This window comes from Phocoena phocoena, chromosome 7, assembly GCF_963924675.1.
Source record: "Phocoena phocoena chromosome 7, mPhoPho1.1, whole genome shotgun sequence".
Lineage (NCBI taxonomy): Eukaryota > Metazoa > Chordata > Mammalia > Artiodactyla > Phocoenidae > Phocoena > Phocoena phocoena.
The window spans coordinates 33,756,787-33,778,444 of NC_089225.1; the positions used below are offsets into that span (position 1 = coordinate 33,756,787).

At 36.3% G+C, this 21,658-nt stretch overlaps 1 protein-coding gene across 1 annotated transcript in view; it reads left to right on the forward strand.

The window, feature by feature from the left end:
* EPC2 (enhancer of polycomb homolog 2) overlaps positions 1-11,640 on the forward strand; it is a 105,181-nt gene extending 93,541 nt beyond the window's left edge. The window contains exons 11-14 of the mRNA XM_065880426.1: positions 7,840-7,976; positions 9,152-9,311; positions 10,252-10,585; positions 11,568-11,640. Coding sequence (XP_065736498.1) covers positions 7,840-7,976; positions 9,152-9,311; positions 10,252-10,585; positions 11,568-11,640 — 704 coding nt within the window. The remainder of the gene's footprint in view (positions 1-7,839; positions 7,977-9,151; positions 9,312-10,251; positions 10,586-11,567) is intronic.
* The last annotated feature ends 10,018 nt before the right edge of the window (positions 11,641-21,658 follow it).

Consider the following 21,658-nt stretch of genomic DNA (forward strand, 5'->3'; position numbering starts at 1 on the left):
TGTTTTCTTCTGTGGATAGTCTTCTCTTTATCACATGTATACAAGTATGTATAATTTATAAATGTCTTTGTAATGTATACATTGCAAAAAAATGCGTGGTATCCAGAGGCAAAGCTAGATGTGGCTTGACTTATACTATTGATATTCTTTCTTTCTCTAAAATGTATATATTTCTAAATTATTTCCTAGATGGTGCATTTTCGTATGCAAAATTGTTATGTTAAACTTCTTCAAAGTGATTTTAAATCATTTTAGGTTGACATTTGGTCTCAATAGTGTTCCGTCTTTCTTAATTACTGAACTGTTTATTTTCAAACTTGACTTAGACATTTATCTATTTAAAGGTTGTTATGGAAAATTGGATTTGTTTGAATGATTGGAAGGTGGCATATCATTTCTCCAAATTAGTTGGTTAATTTTCTCCCAAACGAATTTAGGTAAGGAAAATGGCATCCCGTTATATAAAGTTCATGAGTCTGTGAAGTTTAATGACCTTTTGAAGCTCAAATGGATAAATACCTATTATGACTTGAGGTTGTAGGATTCTTAGAAATCTAAAAATAGTAGGAAGTTGACGAATATTAGGTCAAATCTTTTTTTGAGCCAACTCTAAGACATTGTTCAAATTATTTAACTTAACTAGAATTCCTGTACCAAAAATTACTCACAATAGCTTTTGCCAAAAAGTGAGTTTAAAAACATCATATATAGGCATTTATAATTAGATTTGACCATAGATTGAAGTTTTTCTCTACCAATGAATACCATAACAAAAAAGTGATTTTAATATGTTCCTTAAGTTGAATATGGCCAAATATTTGCAGCTTTCTACTGTACATTCCTGATACACTCCAGATCTATGTGACGCGGCTGTTTTCCAGAAAATGTTTGTTGCGCATGTTATTGTATCATCAGTACTCTGTATGTGTGGATTCAGAATGTAATGTAAGTAATTCCATACAATCAGTTCTAGAATTTTATGACACTACCATATATCAGCATAAAATAAGCATTTAAAGTATTATTTTAGGCATTCATGCACTTCTCAGGGAACTTAAAATCACAAATATGCAATGCTAACATCATAGATAATAAGACTTTTTTTATTTTTGCCTTTCCCCTACCATCAGAAAAAAAATAGTAGTTTTGGTCTGTGTAATTTTTCCTGCCTTATGTTTATGTATGTTATGTAATGGCACTATGTCTCAACTTAGTACCATTTCTTTCTTCCCTTAAAAAAGTTCAAGGTTTAAGCAACAGCTAAGCTACATTAGAATCAGTGTTTTAGAATCAGGTCTTTCAAATATGTATTTAATTATTTATTTCTAGAGTAAAGGATTTTGTTCAAGTTTTTTTCTCTGCTAACTATGACCCTCTAGTCATTGAGGCCACAAGGTGTTTTGTTTTTAACAAATTTCTTTTGTTTCAAAATATTAGGCACGGTGTATAAATTCATAATGAAACAAGTCTTTTTAACAACAGTTTTGTAAACAACTGAAAAGCTATGGCAGTATTTTTGTTTGTATGGGGCGCGCCATGTCGCATGCGGGACCTTAGTTCCCCTACCAGGGATCAAACCTGGTCCCACGGCAGTGAAAGTGCGGGGTCCTAACCACTGGATTGCCAGGGAGTTCTCCCGTGGCAGTTTTAAGTACCCACCTGTACCAGTTACATTCATTACATAGTTTCTCAGTTCTGGATAGATCATTTTAAGTGGATTCAGTTATAATTCAGTAAATACTGATAGAAATTCCTTTTCTACCTAAAGAAAAGGTTATAGGAATTTTTTAAAGTTATATTTTTATATTTGATGGACATGTACAAAAGAATTGAATCTTCATATATTTGGTTTCTTTTAATCTGTGTGTCTAACACTTTTGCCTTCTGCTTACTCTTTGTGGACTTGATCAGGAGAGCATGCATGTCTTTAAGAGTAATAGGACTGATATTCATCAGTTACCTGGCAGAGAGTCAAGTACTGAATTTTCTGTTTCACAGCTGGGAAATCCTGGCAAATAAAGGGTTTAATCAGAAATAGAAGCCTGACATATATACACTATTGATACTATATATAAAATAGATAACTAATAAGAACCTACTGTATAGCACAGGGAACTCTACTCAGTGCTCTGTGGTGACCTAAATGGGAAGGAAATCCAAAAAAGAGGGGATATGTATATGTATATACGTATATGTGTATGTATATACATATATGTATATGTATGTATGTATATGTATATACGCATACGTATATGTATATATGTATACGTATAGCTGATTCTCTGCTGTACAGTAGAAACTAACACAACATTGTAAAGCAACTATACTCCAATAGAAATTTTAAAAATAAATAAATAATGGGGAAAAAAGAAATAGAAACCTGATATACTTGACAATAATATTTGTATCACAAGTTCCTTAGTTCTTTAAAAAAAAAACCTTGAACTTGAGGACCAATGGCAAAGTATTTTCTTACTTTTATGTTGTTCTTAACCCAGTTAATGTTTTTCAAGTCATAATCTCTGTGTACTGAACATATTCTAATTATTATTTTCTATACGGTACTGAATGGACTTAAAGGGAAACAAATAGAACTGTGTGTCATAGTTATTAGTAAGAACTAAAGACTTCATTTAGTTAACTGTTAAATAAAAGTATGTTTTCTTAATTGAAAATCTCTTCTCAAAGAATAGAAGCAGGACAGAAAGGAAAGATAGATGTGCTGAACATGGCAAGTGGATAACCAAGGAAAATTAAGTTTATACATAATTATTTAGGATCTAATATATGCAAAGCACTATGTTAAGTGTTTAAAAGTTGCAGAGTTTTAGAAGACAATAATCCTTACCTTCAAGGAGCTTATACATGGATTATACATGACAGATATTATATTCTTTATATAAATAGGTGGTAAAGTTTTCAGTCATTTGAAACTGCAGTATTTATTCTTTTGAGACACTATTCTTAAATCCTAACCTTAAGCAAATATATTTCACATCTAAAAGTAGCATTGCTTGTTCAGACTTGAAGGGCCAGATTAATTTGCTTTTTTTTTTTTAGCATCTTTAAGGATTAATTTACTTTTAATCTTGGTTTAGACCAAAGTATGGTTGCAAGTTAACATGTTTTTTCTTTTCGTATTTGTATTGTATACTGGATAGATAGATACTAGCAACTCTTCTTGAAGCTTTTGACCAGATTCAAATATCTTAATATTACCAGTTTGTAAAATCAGCAACATTTTGGGCAGTTTTCCAAGAGAAATTCCTGGTTTTTAATTTTTCCAGTGTCTTTTCCCATTCTTTTTAAAATTGCCATAAAATGTTTGCAAGCATAAAAGTTTTAAGAAAGGTAAAACTATGTTTTTAACAACTAGCTAAGGTACTCACAAGGATTTATTTTTTTAGTTAGGGTCACTTCTAAGGGTGGGAAATGGATTCAGACTTCAGGAGTTTAAAAGATTTTAGTTTGACTGCTAAAGGAAATAATATTGAAATTTCAGTTATAACTATTTAGCTTGGATGTCGGAAGTTTAAATGGATCTTTAGTCTGTTTTCTTTATCTTCACATCTCCTTTGTTCCTCATTCCCCACCCCCTTCACCCTCTCACCTGCCATCTTCACCCTCATTATTATCCCCACAGTTTTTCAGTTTATTCATTAGTTACATTATAGGATGTGTAGTCCTGGACAGGTAATGTCGTCTTTCATGGATTGGAAGATTTGTCCTCAGAGTAGCTCCAGTGTTTTTATGTGAACTTTTACCTGATTCCTTGCTATGACCTAGAAGGTTTAAAATAGGATCTCTCTCCCCCTCCATATAGCCCCAGATCTAGCTTTTAAAACAAACAAAAACTGCATATAGTCAGCATTGCTTCAACAAAGCATGTATTAAAACTTTTATAACAAAGACCTGCCTGGTAGGTGAAGAAGTGTTGAATAATATATTCATTTCGACTTTTAGATAATCTTTCCTACCACGTTAGATGTTCTTCATTAAGCTACAAAAACTTGGTCTAAGCTAGTGTTTTTAAAAATTCATGGCTTCCCAAGAATAAATCATCTTAGCCCACTTTGAGAAACACTGCATTAAAAGTTAAAAGACTATTTTAAAAAGGCAGCAGGTACAAGCCCAAAAATCATATGTTTATATTCTGTTGTGGGGTGGTCATCCAGAAAATACAGAAGGTGTTTTGATTAGATTTTTCTTTTTATTAGTTTATCAATGAAACATCAATACAAAGTTGACAAATACTTGTAAAGATTTCACACATACTCAAGAATATATTCTCCGTGGGCCCAAGTTTAAGGAACAGTGATCTAGGGCTTTAGAATCAGTACAGCAGTGTAAAATCTAGTGGAGATACCTAGAGTATGTTTTTGATGGATCACTGTCAGATTATGAGAGGGAAAGGTGATGAGGGACCAACCTAGCAGAACCACCTTATAGGAACCACATGCCTGAAAGGTGAAGAAAGAAATGAGGGATACCTAGGATCTTTGAAAACAGAATCAACATTCTAAGGATGGTGACAAGTGTTCTAAGAAAAAGTACATGGATTCATCTGAGGAGTAAGTCAAACTGATAAACCCAAGATAGGTAAAGAGCCAGGTACAAAGAAACCCAGAAAGGTTAGAGGCTTAGTGAAAAACAGACTGTCAGTTATATACACAAAATATTTAGAAATGCAAGTGTGTTATTAATGTAGAGAATAACGTATTTGCATACGTAAAAGGGGAAATTCTGTAATATGTGACCTATTAGAATGTGTTACCCAGGGAGATTTGCAAAACTCCTTACTTAGGGAAAGGAACACTTCCTGTCTGTCTGGAATAGTGAAATATTGCCTTCACAAAACAATCAGAGTGTGGTTACTTTTAAACTGACAGGACTTGGAGCTGTGGGGTAGGGGAGATGGATGACCAGCATGGATTTTACTTTTAAGCTAGCAACTCATGAGAGCAACTAGTAGAAAGAACTTGGCTTGGCCCTAAGCAAGAGAAGCAGATATCGTTTCTCTTTTCATACATTCCCACTTCCCCTTTATGCCACTACCACCCATCCGTAGCTGGACCCCTATTCTGTATCTCATTCCTAAAGAGATTTCTTCACACTGTTAAGTATGACCTTTTCCTGGTGTTATTTTAATGCTTGCCTCTTGATAACTCAAAGCCAATGTAAGAAATAAATTTCTTATGGAAGTATTTCAGTAATTTATGAAAGGAAAAATAATTAGTGGAGAAGGTGCTTTCAATCACATTACCATCCTCCACCTACTAGTAAGTCAACCCTGAAGATGATAATTCAATACTGTGTCTGTGTCATTAAAACCATACATTTCTTACCACTTTCCACTCACCCTAACAAAATGAAAGAGGTCATTTAGGGAGGATGTTTTGTATGTGTTCCAATTCTGTGTCATGATTACTAATTGCTATTTTTGTCTAAAAGTGTTTAATGCTCTAGAAAATTCTGAATGGGGAACATAAGCATTTTTCAAGCACAAAACACCTTTTAGTAAAAAAAGAACTAGATGTCAAGAATGAATCCAACATGCTGAGCTTGTGGTGAGGGGGAAGAGGAAAAAAGTGAATGTAATATTTTAAGCATATCCATATTTTGGAATTAAGTTTTATATCAGTGGTTTTCAACTAATAACAGAATCAGGGATGAGAATTTTGGTATCAAAGTCAGCCTGAGTTTTAAAAAGTTAGGCAACACTTGAACATTAATTTGAGTAATTTCAGTTGTGTCTTGGTTGGGATTTTATGAGGTTTCTATGGGGAAAAGGATGGGGTTCCTGAGCAAATTAATGGTTTCAACAAGTCAGGGCAGTAAGTAGACATATCCCCCCAGAAAACAGGAAATTTTATTAGCATCCCTTTTTAATAGCTATATAAAGTGATCATCTTCTTATAAAAGCAAGTAGAATACCTCTAGTTGGCAACACTTTGTTAGCTAATGACTACTAACCAAAAGTAATTTTTTTATTAAAAGAATACAATTTGTTCTTTCTAGTAATTTATATGTATACTTTATTCTGATTAGTAAGATTTTATAATTGTCTGACTTAAAAGCTTTTGGAAAAAGAAAGGATTCTCATTTCTCTCTCAATTTTTAAATAGCTACTAAAAGTGTATTCTCTTTATTTGGTTTATTCCTCACTTAAAATTAACCACTGTGACTTCTCACCTTTTCATCACAACATAAATCTTAGCTCTGGACAAACATAATGCTGAATTTGAGTGAGTAGACCATACATCAGATTCCAAGTCCATTTCTTTCAAATTGGTACGCTGTTTATACACATAGGACTTAAACAGATGTATTTGGGTTTAACTTAAGATTTTCCTTCCTGGCTTTGTATCTAATAAACTATTTTTCATCTCTCCCAAGGTTTTCAAACCGCTGGAAATTCATGAATACTTCACATTTTCATTTCATTTTGAAGATTTTAAATTTAGAATTAAATTTTTTTTTCATCCAAAAATAGAATACTTGCAGTGAACTTAACATGTGCAAAGAAAGACATTTGATTTTGTTGGTAATTCAGTAAGATAACTAATGTGTACTTCAAATATACAGGTAATAGTAAAATTTTAGCGTGAGCACTATCATAGGCCCAGTTTTTTTAATCTTCTAAAAATAAAATTGCTATCTCAGAACTGTTTTTTCCTGATAGTCCAGTACTAATTTTAATGATAACATTGTAGAACAGAAATGAAGGTGTATATAAAGCTTTGTCCATCTCTGGGGCCTAATTCCTTTTTCATAGAAAATAAGCTGTACTTTGCATAACTTGTTATATATCTAATTTACCATCAAAATTTTTTTTTAAATTTCTCACTTATGATCCTACTAAATGGAGAACTTGGGGACCGGGGCTAGTTACGTAACATAGGTTGAAGGTATAGCCTCCTATCTAAACTCCTTCAGGTCATATAGACTAGATAGCTAGATTCCATTTAAAGGTTGGCTCATATTAGTTGGTGTTTCTTTATATGTATCTTTTCTTCCCAACTACACTGTAGGAGTTTATAGCAGGGACCCTCTTTTTAATTTATTTTTTCCCTGTATTCATTCTTAACTCTTAATGCAGCACTTTTCGTCATAGATAGTAAATACTTGTTGATTAAGTGAAATAGTTGGGAGAGAGGAAAGAAAGCAATAAAGAAAAATAGAGTAAAATTACTCTAGTAGTACATGTATTCTGATGTGATTTAATGTTTTGTGACTCTAGTAACATACTGACTTCTGTGGAGATAGCTTTGTGTCCTCTAAATCAGTTTATCAGTGATCTCCTTAAATATCAGTGGTGAATGAAAGTTTGTTTACATTTCTTTGAAAAAAGTGTTTCTTATTGTAACTTTTTCTTAAGTAATTTTTTAAATAAAAGTTTTAAATGTCTTTATTTGACATTTAGTAACTTTTAACAGTTGGTAACAGCATAGTTGATTACATCCGAGGATGCTGAACACTTCTCTGATTTCCAGCCCATGTTTTCATAGATAGGACTTATTTTAGACATCAAATCTATTGGCTTAAACTATGGTTTAAGTCTGAATAAAAGGGAGAATCCTTATATTTGAACTACGTTATACACTAAAATCTACATATAGGCACTTTTTTAGCATGTGATATTAGAAGGTCATAGATATTAGCATAAGCCACTTTGGCTGAAAGATCTGTCGTTTTTATTCAGTTCTTTGCTGCTGATGTATATTGTGATTTGAAATTGCTTTTCATCTTAATCGTGGAATAACTTCATATTGTATTCTACTTGTGTTGTTAAAGGTACTTTAAAACATACGTATTTCTAAAATTAGTGTCCTTTTCCAGTGACAGGGGGTATCACAGAAGAGCAATTTCAGACTCATCAACAGCAGTTAGTTCAAATGCAAAGGCAGCAACTTGCTCAGCTTCAGCAGAAACAGCAATCTCAGCATTCCTCGCAACAGACACATCCAAAAGCACAGGTAAACCTGTCTTTTAATCATGGTTATGTCTATTCCTTTCTTTCATAATTATGTCTTTTTTTGAAAATTTTAGTCAGGTCACAGAAGATAACCTTGTCATTACCACTCTTGATTCTGGAGATCAAACCTAAGTGTCTTTTCAGTTAATTTACATAATTTTAAGTGACTAGTTTATATTTTATGAGAGGAGCACTAGAGCCAAATATAGTATTTTTAATTTAGGAAAGAAATAAGTACATATTTTTGGAAGGGTTATTAAGAATTCATAGAAGTAATTATATTCTCTTAGAACCATCATCGCCCACCCCTACTCCCCCAGAAATATTTTTGTCAAGGATATGACTATCCTAACTCCTTCCTAACCTGTGCATTTAAGTGCCATGTGAACGTGCCCCATGAGCTGAGAGGTAATTGTCTCGACTTGTGCCATAAATCCAGACAACATAGCCCTTTGCCTATTTGAATCACATTTCCCTGAAGAAAAAAAAATTGCCACTAGGTGAGGTTTTCCTAGGCACCATTAAATGATTGACAGTTGGGATAAGAGTAAAAATACCTTATAAAACTGTATTGCCAGAAGAAAAAAAGCCCTGCCAACACCTTGATATGAGCCTGTAAGACTGATTTTGGACTTCTGGCCTCCAGAACTGTTTGAGAATAAACTTACGTTGTTTAAGCCACTAAAAAGCTGTTAGTAGCAGCTAAGCAGTTTAATACAGAATCAAAAGGAATATGACCATGAAAATTGCCTTTGTTTGCCTTTTCTGAATCTCAGGTATGTCCAACCTACTGAAACATTAGGCGAAGACACAGTTTTACATTGGGACAAAAATGACTGTTAGTCATCTCTGTTATTTCATTTTGCCCATAGTATGTAGACTGTCAAGTATTTTTAAAGGCATTCATTAACACTTATTGGCAAAATGAATAGGGCATTAAAGGTTTGGGTTGTTTACTACCCTAGCTCTTTCTCATAAATAATTGCTTCCCAGTTTTTAGTCGCTTTCCTGTTTCATATGATGAAAATAGCCTATCGAGTCCTAGATCTCTTAACCTAAACACCTATAACTGTTCAAGATGGAAAAAGGCAGCAGCCTCTTGAGTTTGCTCATTTCTTAACATGTTCGTGAACTCATGTCTAAAAAGCTGAGAGTTTAATTTTGTTTATTGTATAGGGCTCAAGCACCTCTGACTGTATGTCTAAAACACTTGACTCAGCCAGCGCCCATTTTGCTGCATCTGCGGTGGTCAGTGCACCTGTTCCAAGTCGCAGTGAGGTAACCAAGGAACAGAACACTGGCCACAACAACATAAACGGTGTAGTCCAGCCTTCAGGTAAGCCTGTTGTTTCATGTGATACTTATTAGCTCAAAGTTGCAACTCAGTGATTTGAGGTATGGTTTTTGGTTTTCAAATCCAAGGGAAAACAGCGTACAAGAAATCAATCTGGACTCTTCATAATATCTGTGGATATGTATGGTGGAATAGCTGGATGTTTTCTAGAATTCACATAGAGCCTGCTCCCTGTTTCCTCCCACACCCACTGGATTCCTACCTATGTAACACTTCACCCTGCCTCGTTTTATCCACATACTGTCAGTTGCCTCACATCTTAGGCAACACATCGAGCTAATTGCTAACCATCATCGTTGAATCATTTGTACATTTATAAAAAGGTGAAATACAATTTATCAGTAAATTGGAAATTAGGTTTACCTTCCCAGTCTTACATACTCACAGGCCTGCTTTCTCTGACTCCTCCTCATGAAATACAATATTGCTGTGAACGTATTTTTGCTGCTTACTACCGAGTCCTCAAAGATTTGCTGTTCCTATCAACCCTCAACTACTGCTCAGACCCTAGGGTTTTCCTCTTGCTTTTACATATACCCATGATTGTGATTGCCCTTCCTTACTGATGTTCTTGCATGTGTACATTCTAATGGAAGTCCAACCTTCATCTACACCTGCCCTCAATCTCCAGAGAGGAGCTCTCTGTCCTATTATACAGTTTCCAAATATGGAGGCAGGACAATACTTTGCAAACCCTTTTGTGTAGGCTAGTAGAAAGAGGGTGTCTTTGGGGTTGAAACAGGTGAATATGTTACCAATCAGAAGGTCTCTTTGGAGAGGCCGTTATGTGGAAGGTTAATTTGGTATTTAACTAGATTACAAATGTTTGCATTTCTCTTTATTTTTAAGCTCCTAATTTTTTAAAAAGTTTAATGTCTCATGACTTGAATGGAACGATTTTTTTTTTTTCCTTCTCCTTCAGGAACCTCTAAAACATTATATTCCACCAACATGGCTCTATCATCCAGCCCAGGGATTTCAGCTGTACAACTTGTAAGGACAGTTGGCCACACCACTACAAACCACTTAATCCCAGCATTGTGCACAAGCAGTCCTCAAACACTTCCCATGAACAATTCCTGCCTGACAAATGCAGTGCACCTCAATAACGTCAGTGTTGTTTCTCCAGTCAATGTGCATATCAATACACGGACTTCAGCACCATCGCCAACAGCCTTAAAACTTGCCACAGTTGCTGCCAGTATGGACAGAGTGCCAAAGGTTACTCCTAGCAGTGCCATCAGCAGCATAGCAAGGTGTGTGTGTGTGTGTGTGTTTCAAGTATCATTCTGTCCCTTTCTGCTACCCTGTGGGAGGAAAGATACTTTTTTTTTTTTTTTAACTGCTCAAGCAATAGATGTCTTGTCAATTGATTGACTTGCTTTTCAACAGATACTGAATATCTGCTTAGTCTAAAGCTCTGTGACCTAGATCATTTGTTTGAGGTCACTGGTAGGATGTTTAAATGCCAATCAGAACTGTAAAAAAAAAAAGGAAAAAAACCCACATCAACTTGGGAACCATCAAACTGAAATAATACATCAGTCTATTTTAGAAGCTTAATTTATTCTTCTATTACTTCTTTGTAGTGTAGACGGTCCAGAAGGCTAGAGTTGTTATTAGCTTCCAGAGCTTTAGTTTTCAAATCAAAATTTGTATTTTCTTCAGTATTATACACAAAGGGAAAGTAAATTAATCTATGTATATTTTAAAATTGAGAATATTCTGAAATTAACTAAATCCATGATAATGTATTTCAGATTTTTTCTTTCTGTGACACTAATGCGTGAGAATAAAAAAAATTGATTTGCACGGATTAATAACTACATGACCTTAAACCTGTAAAATTAAATTATAGTAGAAAATAATTTAAGTAATATTGTGCTCCAAATGATTATTCTTTTTGAGCATCATATGCTCCATCTATTGTAAAAACACTTGGATTGTCATATGTTATATATTTCATAAGTAATTTATCATTGGCTTCTACTGAAATAGTGTGTTAAATTACTGTCTTTCCTAAGTAAATAGTTATAATCAAGTTCTTAGGAATTACTAGGATTTTTTAGCTGAAGAAAACTTTTCCTCATTCCTGTATAGAAATTATAAAAATGGGTGATGTTCTTCTGCAGTATGTGTTTTGTTGTAATTACATAAAAATGTATCTATAAATACTAAGTGATACACATCATATTCTAGAGAGTATTAATGTTTATTTTACTCTTTGCCTTATTATAGAGAGAACCATGAACCAGAAAGATTGGGTTTAAATGGAATAGCAGAGACAACAGTAGCTATGGAAGTGACATAACCTAAAACATGTGGCTTTGACCTGTGCTGATGGTGTGCAGTCATTCATATTCCAGCTGAATGCAAAAGGCGACACTCTGTGGATCACAGAGCGTAACAATGGACCTAAATGGACTAGAGTATATCGGATATTAAATCGATATATGATGTATATTTTGTAAAATTGGGAAAATCACTACCTTGTAATATAGTTTATTTGTATCATCAATATTATTTCTGTTACTTGAATAGTAGATATTCATCATCATGCTTTTGCACTTGAATTTGCAACTGAATGGATTTTAAAAAATAATTCTTTAATGGGATCATGAGCATGAAATGGGATCCTGCATCACTTGTTTTAACTATTTATTTTGCCATGTTTACATTTTGTATCTTGTAAAAATAAATCCAACTTTGTGTCTAAAAAGTTAAAGATTCATAGCTAGGAAATGAAATTCTTGTAATTTTTTTCTAAAGGAACTGTAAAGTTTTCACTTGGTTCATTTTGTTTCACAATTTGACTAGATGGAATTTTTGGTAAATACTTTAGTGGCATTTCACTGTCAAATATGAAGTTCAAGGCAAAATAGTATTTTCTATTACTGTGCAGGGGAAAGGGATGGATCGATACATGCAAATTTAATGTAGTAACTCACTTTTCCATATATTTTGAATGTATATTTCTATTTATAATACCAGTTTATAAAAAATGATTACACAGAAAAAAGGACTAGGAAAAATTATGCATCTAGCACATTTAAACTGTGCAGGTATGAACATTTTTCAAGGATTACATTGTATCTGAAGACTGCATATTTTAACTGGCTTTACCTGTACCACACCACATAAAGGATATTTTGCCAGGTATGTACTGCATTGTGTGATTGCAGTAACCATTGGAGGTCTAGATATCGAGCCATCCCGGGTGCTGGGAGGGGGGGGTCGTGGCAAGATTTTGTCTTTTCAGTTTTGGAGAGGTTTCCTGTGGCTACAAGGCAAGTAACGGGTTGGAAAACGTCTGACTGTAAGCGTTGGACACCTTCACAGTGTAGTGTTTTAGTGACTTTTTTTATACGGTTCTTGTATATTAGATACGTGTAGTGGTGTTTCAGAATGTTTGTTTATGCACTAGTTCAGACAACTTTCCCTGTTACTTGTTCTTGATAAGTGAAAACTGCAGGGAAATAAAAATACATATCAAAACATGGACATACTGCATATGTGTTTATTTCACAATGTGCACACAGTATAAGTTAAAGTTTAAGGGAGATGATAGCACTTAACAGCACTTTTCATTTTCACAGTGCTTTCCAAGCATTAATGAAAAGAATTATAAGAAGCTCGTCTGTGGGCACTATTGGGTTTCAGATAATCCAATATAAACTACCTTTGATATGAAAATTTCTTAAAATATTTTACAGAATGTAAGTAATTTGCAGTATAACATTCATTGAAATCTCATAAATGAGCCTCATTTTATAAATAAAAGTTTAGAGTAGAATTATATTGCAAGGGGTTTTGTCAAGTAAGTACTGGGAAATGTAAATATTTTTAATGAATATGATTAAAACCATTTCAAACTTCATAATTTTATACTTTACATTTTTTATATCTGCAGTCCTGAAAGTTGTAAATTGATATGTCAGTTGATTTAATGGACCAGGGTTTCTGCTGAGAGTGGTTTTTATTCAGGTCCTGAATATGTAAAGCAATTTATGGTCAAAACCATAGGAAAAAATAAATTTAATTTCTTCATTGGTTGTGACCTGATAGGATCCATGCTCGTTTCTTCCATACTACCTCTGGAGTTACTCATTGCTGATGATATAAAGAAAATAATTTTGATTTGATATGTAGTATGACTGTGTTCATTCTGCTTTTAGTTGGATGTATCTCCTTGCTATTAAGAACTCAAAACAACTTTAGTGCCGATTCCGGAGAAAGGTTTTTATTTCCATTTTACTGAAGTAAAGCATGAAGCAAATTTGCCTTGTGATACACATGTTATAAATAATATAAGTAAAACAAAGAACTGTATTTGTACAGTTTCTGGAGATGTGGCAAATCCAGAATTCATCAAAAACTGATCACCAGTTTGGTTTTTTGTTTTTGTTTTTTAAGTAAAATAGAAAAATTAAGTCTTCCATATCTTGGTCATTGTAACTGTTTCACAGATTTCAGTTACTTGCACACACATTTTTCCAGTGCTTTTCAAGAACTTAAGTGACATATTTGTTTTTGCATTATTAAATTGAAGAGTTTATTTTTGCACAGATCCTCCACTGGACAATACCACCATTTCTTGGTTTTTCTGATGAAATTAATATTGGTACTTGTAGTTCAGTAAGCTTCTAGAGTCCTTGGAGTGTGTTTTTTGATGAGGTGGTTTGTTTGTTTTAAACTTTCATGTGCTGGGATATCTTGTAATTGAGTATAGGTAAAAATAGTTACTAATTGTATTTTTCTGCCTTTCTAAAGAGAGTGCCCTTTTTTTCTCCTGGTAATTCAAGATCATCATTATGATTAATATTAAGATAAAGCTCTAAGTATATTTGAAGATGTGTTACATATCTTCCTTTTGCAGAAGACCAAGGGAAAAATTAAAATATCTGGAGGACACATTTAAAAAATATATACAGAAAATAAATAAATAAAAAATATATACAGTACACACACACATTCTGTCTTCTAAAAAAATGTTAAATAGGGTATTTGCAACTGTGCCTAGTGGGGTTTTTTTGTTTGTTGTTTATTGCCAGGGTTGTTTTTTGGGGAGGCAGGGGGAGAGTAGTAAGAAGTAGTAACATTTCAGAAGTTGCTCCATAGTGTGTACTGCTGTATTTGACTATAATGCTGTATTTCGAACAAATTTTATTGACCTGTATGTACACCTTCGACTGAAAGGTTTTGTTGTCCCTTCACTAACTTGACAAACTATTACATTTCAAAAGGTTAAGGGTATCTCAAGTAATTATGATTATTATGTTGTTTTTCTTTTAACCACAGCACGATAACAGCAAGCATCGTGGAGCATGTCGAGTTCTCTCTCGGTGACATTTTTCATTTAGTCCTAACAATTGTGTAAAGTACTATTTCCCATTTTACAGGTCAGGAAAATGAAGTTTAGAGAAGTTAGGTAACTTGCCTTATGTCACACAGCTAAGTTACTGAGCCAGGAATTAAATTCGGGTAGTCACCACACTTTTAACCACTGCCTCCCATCTTTAGCGTGAAAGAAGTACCACCTTCAAAGGAGTACTTATTGTACTTCTCAGTCCACTTATTGACAGCATCTGTGTAGCAGAGTTTTAAATTTCATCTAGAAAACAACCTCCTCCACTCTTAACACCATCAGGCAATTAATGTTTGTTTTTTGCTTCCCAGACTGAGTGCATTAGATCCACCTGTGGCTTCTAGCCATCCATCAATCAAACCCAGCCCTATCAGTTTATCCTCCTCTGTCTGCCAGACCTAGCCGGTAAGTGCTAAAGCTCTCAACCAGCACAAAGCTTTGGAAGCTGGGTCTGGGCCAGGACGTGGCTGAGTTTAGCCCTTTCTGGACCTTGGTTTCCCCATCTGTAAGATGAGCAATTTCCTAAAACTCTAGAAAGGAGACCACCCTGCCAAGCTTGGTGCAGGTGTACATGTGGCCCGTGTGTCATTGATTTCTCACCAAGGAAGTAAATGATGTGGGAGCTAAGGCTGAGCATATGGTTAGTCTAGAGCTGCTTTTTATAAACTCATTACTGTCACCGATGACTGTAAAGTATTGACAATTGTATCATGTAATGCAACTTATCCTGTGCAGAACTAATAATTCTAACCAACTTCAGTGACTACAAGTCTCAGGAGGGCACAAGAATTCCTTATTTTTTTGGAGGAGGCATCAGTGGGGAAAACAAGACATCACAGTGCAGTAGAATATCAGAGAATTTGTTGAGCTGGGCTTTAATCCCTTCTCGGCCATTTAATTGGCTGGTGATTTCATCATCTTCATATTTCCCAACTTGTATCATAGGACAGATGTGTAGAATTAGATAACCTCTGACATCTCTGCCAGCTCTGATGTCACTGGAATCAAATCTCCCCCTACCCCTCTTAACCTCCCCAGGTGGCTCCCTTGCTTTCCAGGAAAATCACCTTCCATGCCATTGTCAGTATCCATTGACTTACCAGCACCATTCAAAAGGATCAATACCAAATCAGACCCTATGCACCTTCCTACCACATCGTTTTCTTTTCGTATTTGTCTGAAGGGGGACTGTTTCTTATTTCAAACACATGGGCTTAAGCTTTTTAGTTGTGACCTACTGCAAAGCTTGACATTTTAACAGGGAAGAGGAAGGTAACACTGAGCCACTTATTTCTCTAGCATTAATTTATTTGGCACAGGATTTTAAGCATGGGCTGTCTCGAAATGGGGTCTTGTATCAAGATTAAGAGTTACGTGTATACTTAAAGATGTCTTGTTATTCTCATGAAACCTCTCTTGTAATGCATATTTGAACAAAACCCCTACTTCCCTGGCTGGCTGACTAGAGTAACATTGCAGGTCAAGAAGATGATAAAGTATCTCTGAACATTGACCCTCCCTCAGAGTGAACATCTGTTATCCTCAGGAAAGCCTAGGATCACTGCAGTTATCTTCCACTGATAGAACAAAAGAAATCTACTCCAATCAAAAAAAATTATTTCACCTGCCGTATACAAACTGTTGATTTGATAAATAGCACATTCTAGAGCAATGACATTTGCCATTGTTGAAGACCTTTAACCATTAGCATATAGAAGAACACTGTGTACTTCCTCTGCTCAGTCCCACGGCCACCAGGGGTCATGGGCACACACAGCTCCTGTCTTACTAATGGCTGTCTCTTATGTGCTCTTCTCGCTCTTAAGTAGATCTTGGTCAGTGGCCAGGTAAGCCCAAATTAGGAATAGCCAAGATGCAGGATTTCAGCTTTTAACATGAGACGTCTATATTAGTTATCTACTGCTGAGTAATAAGCTAGTACAGACAACACATATCTTACAGTGTGGGCTAGGAGTCCAGCACAAAGCTGAAATCAAAGTGGCAGCTGCTCTTGTGTTCTCTGGAGGCTCAAATAGGGGAGGATCTACTTCTACGATCCCTCAGGTTGTAGACAGTTCACTTACTTGCGGCTGTAGAGTTCCTAGGAATTTGCTTCTTTAAAGCTAGCAATGGAAGAGAGAGTTTCTGCTGCGTGACGTCTCTTGCTTCAGGGAAGACCTAGGCCTTTGTGAAAGGCTCATCTATAATCAGGCCCATGCAGCCTGGTACGCTTTGATTAGCTCAGTCAGCTGATTGAAGACCTTAGTCACATCTGTAAAATCACCTTTGCCATATTCTATACCTTAAGCAAGTCACAGGCCTTAACCACGCTCAAGGGGTGGGAATTACACAAAGACATAGGTACTACGGGACAGGAATTATAGGGCCACCGTAGTGTGTGTCTGCCACATCTGTGTAATTGAATTAACTCCATCCCACTCAGCCCAGTCTCCCCATCTCAGTATACCTTGGATTAACCTCAATGGAACTACATAGTTATATAGGGAAACGATTTAAGGTACTCTATAATGCAAACATTTTGCTATTTTGTAAGTAAGTCTTAAGTCCCACAGGCCTAGATGTTGGGCAGCGGGTCAGGTCCAGGCTGGAGCTAAGCCTTCTGGCCAGCATCAACACAAAAACCTTGCGGAAACTGGAGTGGATGAGACCAGCTAGAGAAAAAGTAGAATGGAAAGAGGAAAAGTATGAAGAGCAAAACTCTGAGCGTCCGTGAGGCCAGGGGAAAGTGGGGAGAGGAAGAGGCAGAGGAAGAGATTGGTAGTGATCTTGGAGGAAGATCTGGATCCAGGGGTTTCTAATTTCCTTCAGAAGAACCATGCAGAGGTAGAGTGCAGGGGGGAAGGGATGAGTGGTTTGGGTAGGTAAGGAAGTACAGGTGATGAGGATTTAGCAGTGAGGAGGTAAAAAACAACGAGGACGTGGATCAGAAAGCCTGAGCCCAAGCACAGGCTCCAGATGCACAGGCTCGGCGGCCATGACTCACGGGCCCAGCCGCTCCGCGGCATGTGGGATCATCCTGGACCGGGGCACGAACCCGTGTCCCCTGCATCGGCAGGCAGACTCTCAACCGCTGCGCCACCAGGGAAGCCCCCGAGGGGAGCTTTTAAAGTACAGATGTGTGGGTCTCACCCCAGGTTGACTGAATCAGGATCTCCAAAAGTGAGTCAGTATATTATCTTTTGTTTTAGTTCTTTGTTTGCTTGTGTGATTTGCTGGTTGACTGGTTTTTAGTAAGCTCCCCCAGACGGTGTTTGTTGATTGCAGCTAAGGTTGGGAATGACTAGTCTAATCTTTCTGTTTATTAGTTGTGACCATGGATGCGTAACTTTATGGAAAAGCTCAGGATTTATTTCCTTAGCTGTGAAGTAAGGAGGGTTAAATTATTTGCCCAGTCCCATTAGCTCCAAGGGCACACAGAGAGTGCCTCTCACTAAGCAAGCTTCACAGCAGCCACTAGAAATAGTGCTGATTATGAAGCTTATAACAAATGCTTCCTTTAAAGTTTTGAGATTGTATGCTTTAAAAAATAATTCTGTCTTGCAGTTTATCACGGATGAAAATTATGGCTGCTTAAATTCTCTATAGCAGTTCATAAGTGTACCTCACACCTTACCATCTCAAGCACTCTAAGTTCCCAGATCACCCCCCAAACGTCAGCGTGCCCAGAGAGAGAGTTGTCGTCCCTCCCCACCCCTGCCGCGATGGTCCAATCACCACTTTTCAAATGCTCATTCACCACCACTGTTAGACGCTTTCAGGTTGTTTAGACTGGCTGTCAGTACATGCTTTCCAATTGTATATGACTGTGGTATTTGATTACAGGGACAAAGTTACTGTCCTTAAGCTGTCTTAGGCGAACTTCTCTTGCCTAACATTTACACAGCATTTGGGACTTGGCTTTTTTTCTCTCTGTATGTACTCTTCCCTGCCATGAATTTGAATACTATCTTTATCTGGTGACTTCAAAATTTTTATCTTTATCCCAGAACTCTACGCTGAATTCCATTCTTCTATATCCAATGCTTTGTTGACGCCAACACTTGGAAGTCTCACAGACATGCCCACACTTACCATGTGCAATCTTTCGCCTGCATGCTCCCTAAATGTGTTACCACCACCTCTCCATCCCACCACTGCTTGCCCCAGTCTTCGCCATCTCAGATGTGACATCTAAGACTCACCTTGATTCCTCCCTTCCCTCAACCCAACACCTGGAACAGTCCCTAGACAAGTCTTTTTTATTTTTTTCGACAAATCTTTTGACCTGAGCTCCAATATATATATTGAGTTCATCTGTTTTTCTCTGCACTGCAGCAGCGCTTCTCCCCACTTCTGTTCTTGCCCATTTCCAATCAACTCACGTGGTAGCAAATGTTATCCTTTGGAAATCAGATTTTCTCAGTTGTTTCCTAAAAACCCTCCCACTGCTTCCCATTGCATTTAAAACCCAAAACCCTACCATGACTGTAAGATCTTTCGTGTCTTGCACTGCCTTCCTCTCCAAACTCATCCATATTACTTTATCGCCTCACCACACTTGAGCCCACTGATGAATTCGGTCCAGACTTTAATGAATGATTTCCTGCCTCAGTGCCTTTGCACATGGGCTTTCCTTCTGGCTAGAATACTCCTCTCTGCCTATTTGCTAGCTCCTTTTCATCTTTTAGGCCTCAGGTGTCCCCTCTTCTGAGAGGTGCTCTGTGGCCGTCCTCCGCTGTTATTCTCTGTCCCTTTATCTGTGAGTGATATGAAGGAAATATTTTAAATTATTTGTCTGCTTACTAGTCCTTTCATCTGCCTCATGAGCCTCGTGATGGCAGGAACTGTTTCTCCATCGTATTTCCTGCACTCAACACAGACCCTGGCACATGGTAGTTGCTGAAATACTTGTTGAATAAATAAGTGAATGAGTAACAATTAGAGCTTCAGAGTCAAAAGATTTCTTTTTTATTTTTTACTCTTTTTATTGTTATTTTAAACCAAAATGTGGTGACCACTAAACTTAGTTTTATTTCTCTTGGACTTATTAAACAAACAGATTTGAAATCTAAAATAGTTTAGTTACACTTAAAATGATTGACCTATAGCTTCAGAAACTGGTTTTCCCCACGAAGCTTCCTTAGGAGGTTGCTGTCATCTTTAATCCAAAACCTGGCAGATGGTTGTGGGTAGATAGTGGCAGAAAATAGGCTTTGTTTTAAGATTTCCAAAAGCTATTTTTCTGCTTATGTTTATACAAAATTAGCAGTTGTGCTCAAGTATAAGAAAATCAGGGAGCAGATTGGGTAGCTGTGGGTTTTGTCATTGTGTTTGTGAGCTAGAAATATTTCTTCATCAATGATCACTGTAAGTCTCATATCTGGGGTTTGTGACTAATCACTGTTTCCTTAGGCACTATGCTTTCCAGGTGTATTTTTGTCAAAAACTCAGATTTCAACACACTTACCAGGAATGCATCGAGTTATCAAAGCTTTCCACTTAAGCTATTATAGTTTGGAGAGAGAATTCTTGCTCACACCAAACCCACATCAAATGTTTGCCAAAAAAATGCAAATAACATTTGTACCCAGCTGTTGATATTTGACACCAATTCTCTTCCAGATGTGGCTTGAATTGGGGTTAATTTTTTATCTGTAAACCATCCTGTGCTGGCTGCTTTAGAAAGTGCTATTCTCTCCAACCTCCATCACTGGCAGGTGAGATTTGTCTCGGTGTTTATGAATGAAGTATAGCCCTTTTCTCAAAGGCTTTGCCTTTTTGCATTCTGTCTTGGGGAATAGATTGCACAGACTTTTTGTAACTAAAAAGGAGGCCTACTGATGATCTTGTCCAACCCTCTCATTTTACATATGAAAAAACGAAGACCCAGCCAGCTGAAGAAGCTTATCCGGAACTAAATGGTGCCCAATCTGGGACTAACTCCAGAAGGCTGCCAATCCTGTGTGCTTTCTGAACATTCATAACCTTGATCCAACAAATGCTTGTTTAAGTGGTTTTCAGCTCTTAGTTATAAGTTCTATTTAAAAGTGTCAGATGGCCATGTTACTAATGAACATTTAGATGCTTTGTTATACACATTGCATAAGTTAAGAGACCCTTAAAAACTACATGGCTTGAAATTAGTATTTTAGTTTTCTAAATTCTACCCCACCTGATAGTAAGTCGTGGACCCCTTCTTCCTTTGTTTGAATTTTACGGATATACGTTTTTTGTTTTTGTTTTTGTTTCCTGAGATGACATTCAAAACGTAAAATTAACCATTTAACAGTGAACAGTTCAGTGGTATTTAGTACACAATTCAGTGTTGTGCCACTACCACATCTAGTTCCAGACATTTCAACACCCCAAAAGGAGACCGTACATAACGCACAGTTCCCTCTCCCTCCAGCCCCAGGCAACCATCAATCTGTTTTCTGTCTCTATGGATATACCTTTTCTAGATATTTTATATAATTGGAACCATATGTGACATTTGTGTCTGGCTTCTTTCACTTAGCATAATGTTTTTAAGGCATATATACATTGTAGTATATACCAGTGCTTTTTATGGCTGCACGATATTGCATAAGTGTCTACCACAATTTATTTATCCACTCGTTTGTTGATGTGTTCGTTTTGGTTTTTCCCACCTTTAGGCTATTGTGAACAATGCTACTATGAACAAGTGTATACACTTATTTGCTTAAGTACCTAGTTTCAGTGCTTTTGAGTATATAACTAAGAATGGAATTGCTAGGTCATGTGGTCATGTGGTAATTCTATGTTTAACTTTTTGAGGAAGCCACAAACTGTTTTCCACCATGGCTAAACCATTTTACATTCCCTCCAGCAATGTACAAGTGTTCCAATTTCTCCACATCCTCGCTAACACTTATTATTTTCCTTTTAAAATATGTATATGTATACGTATACGTATATGTATGTATATAACCGTCGTAGTGTT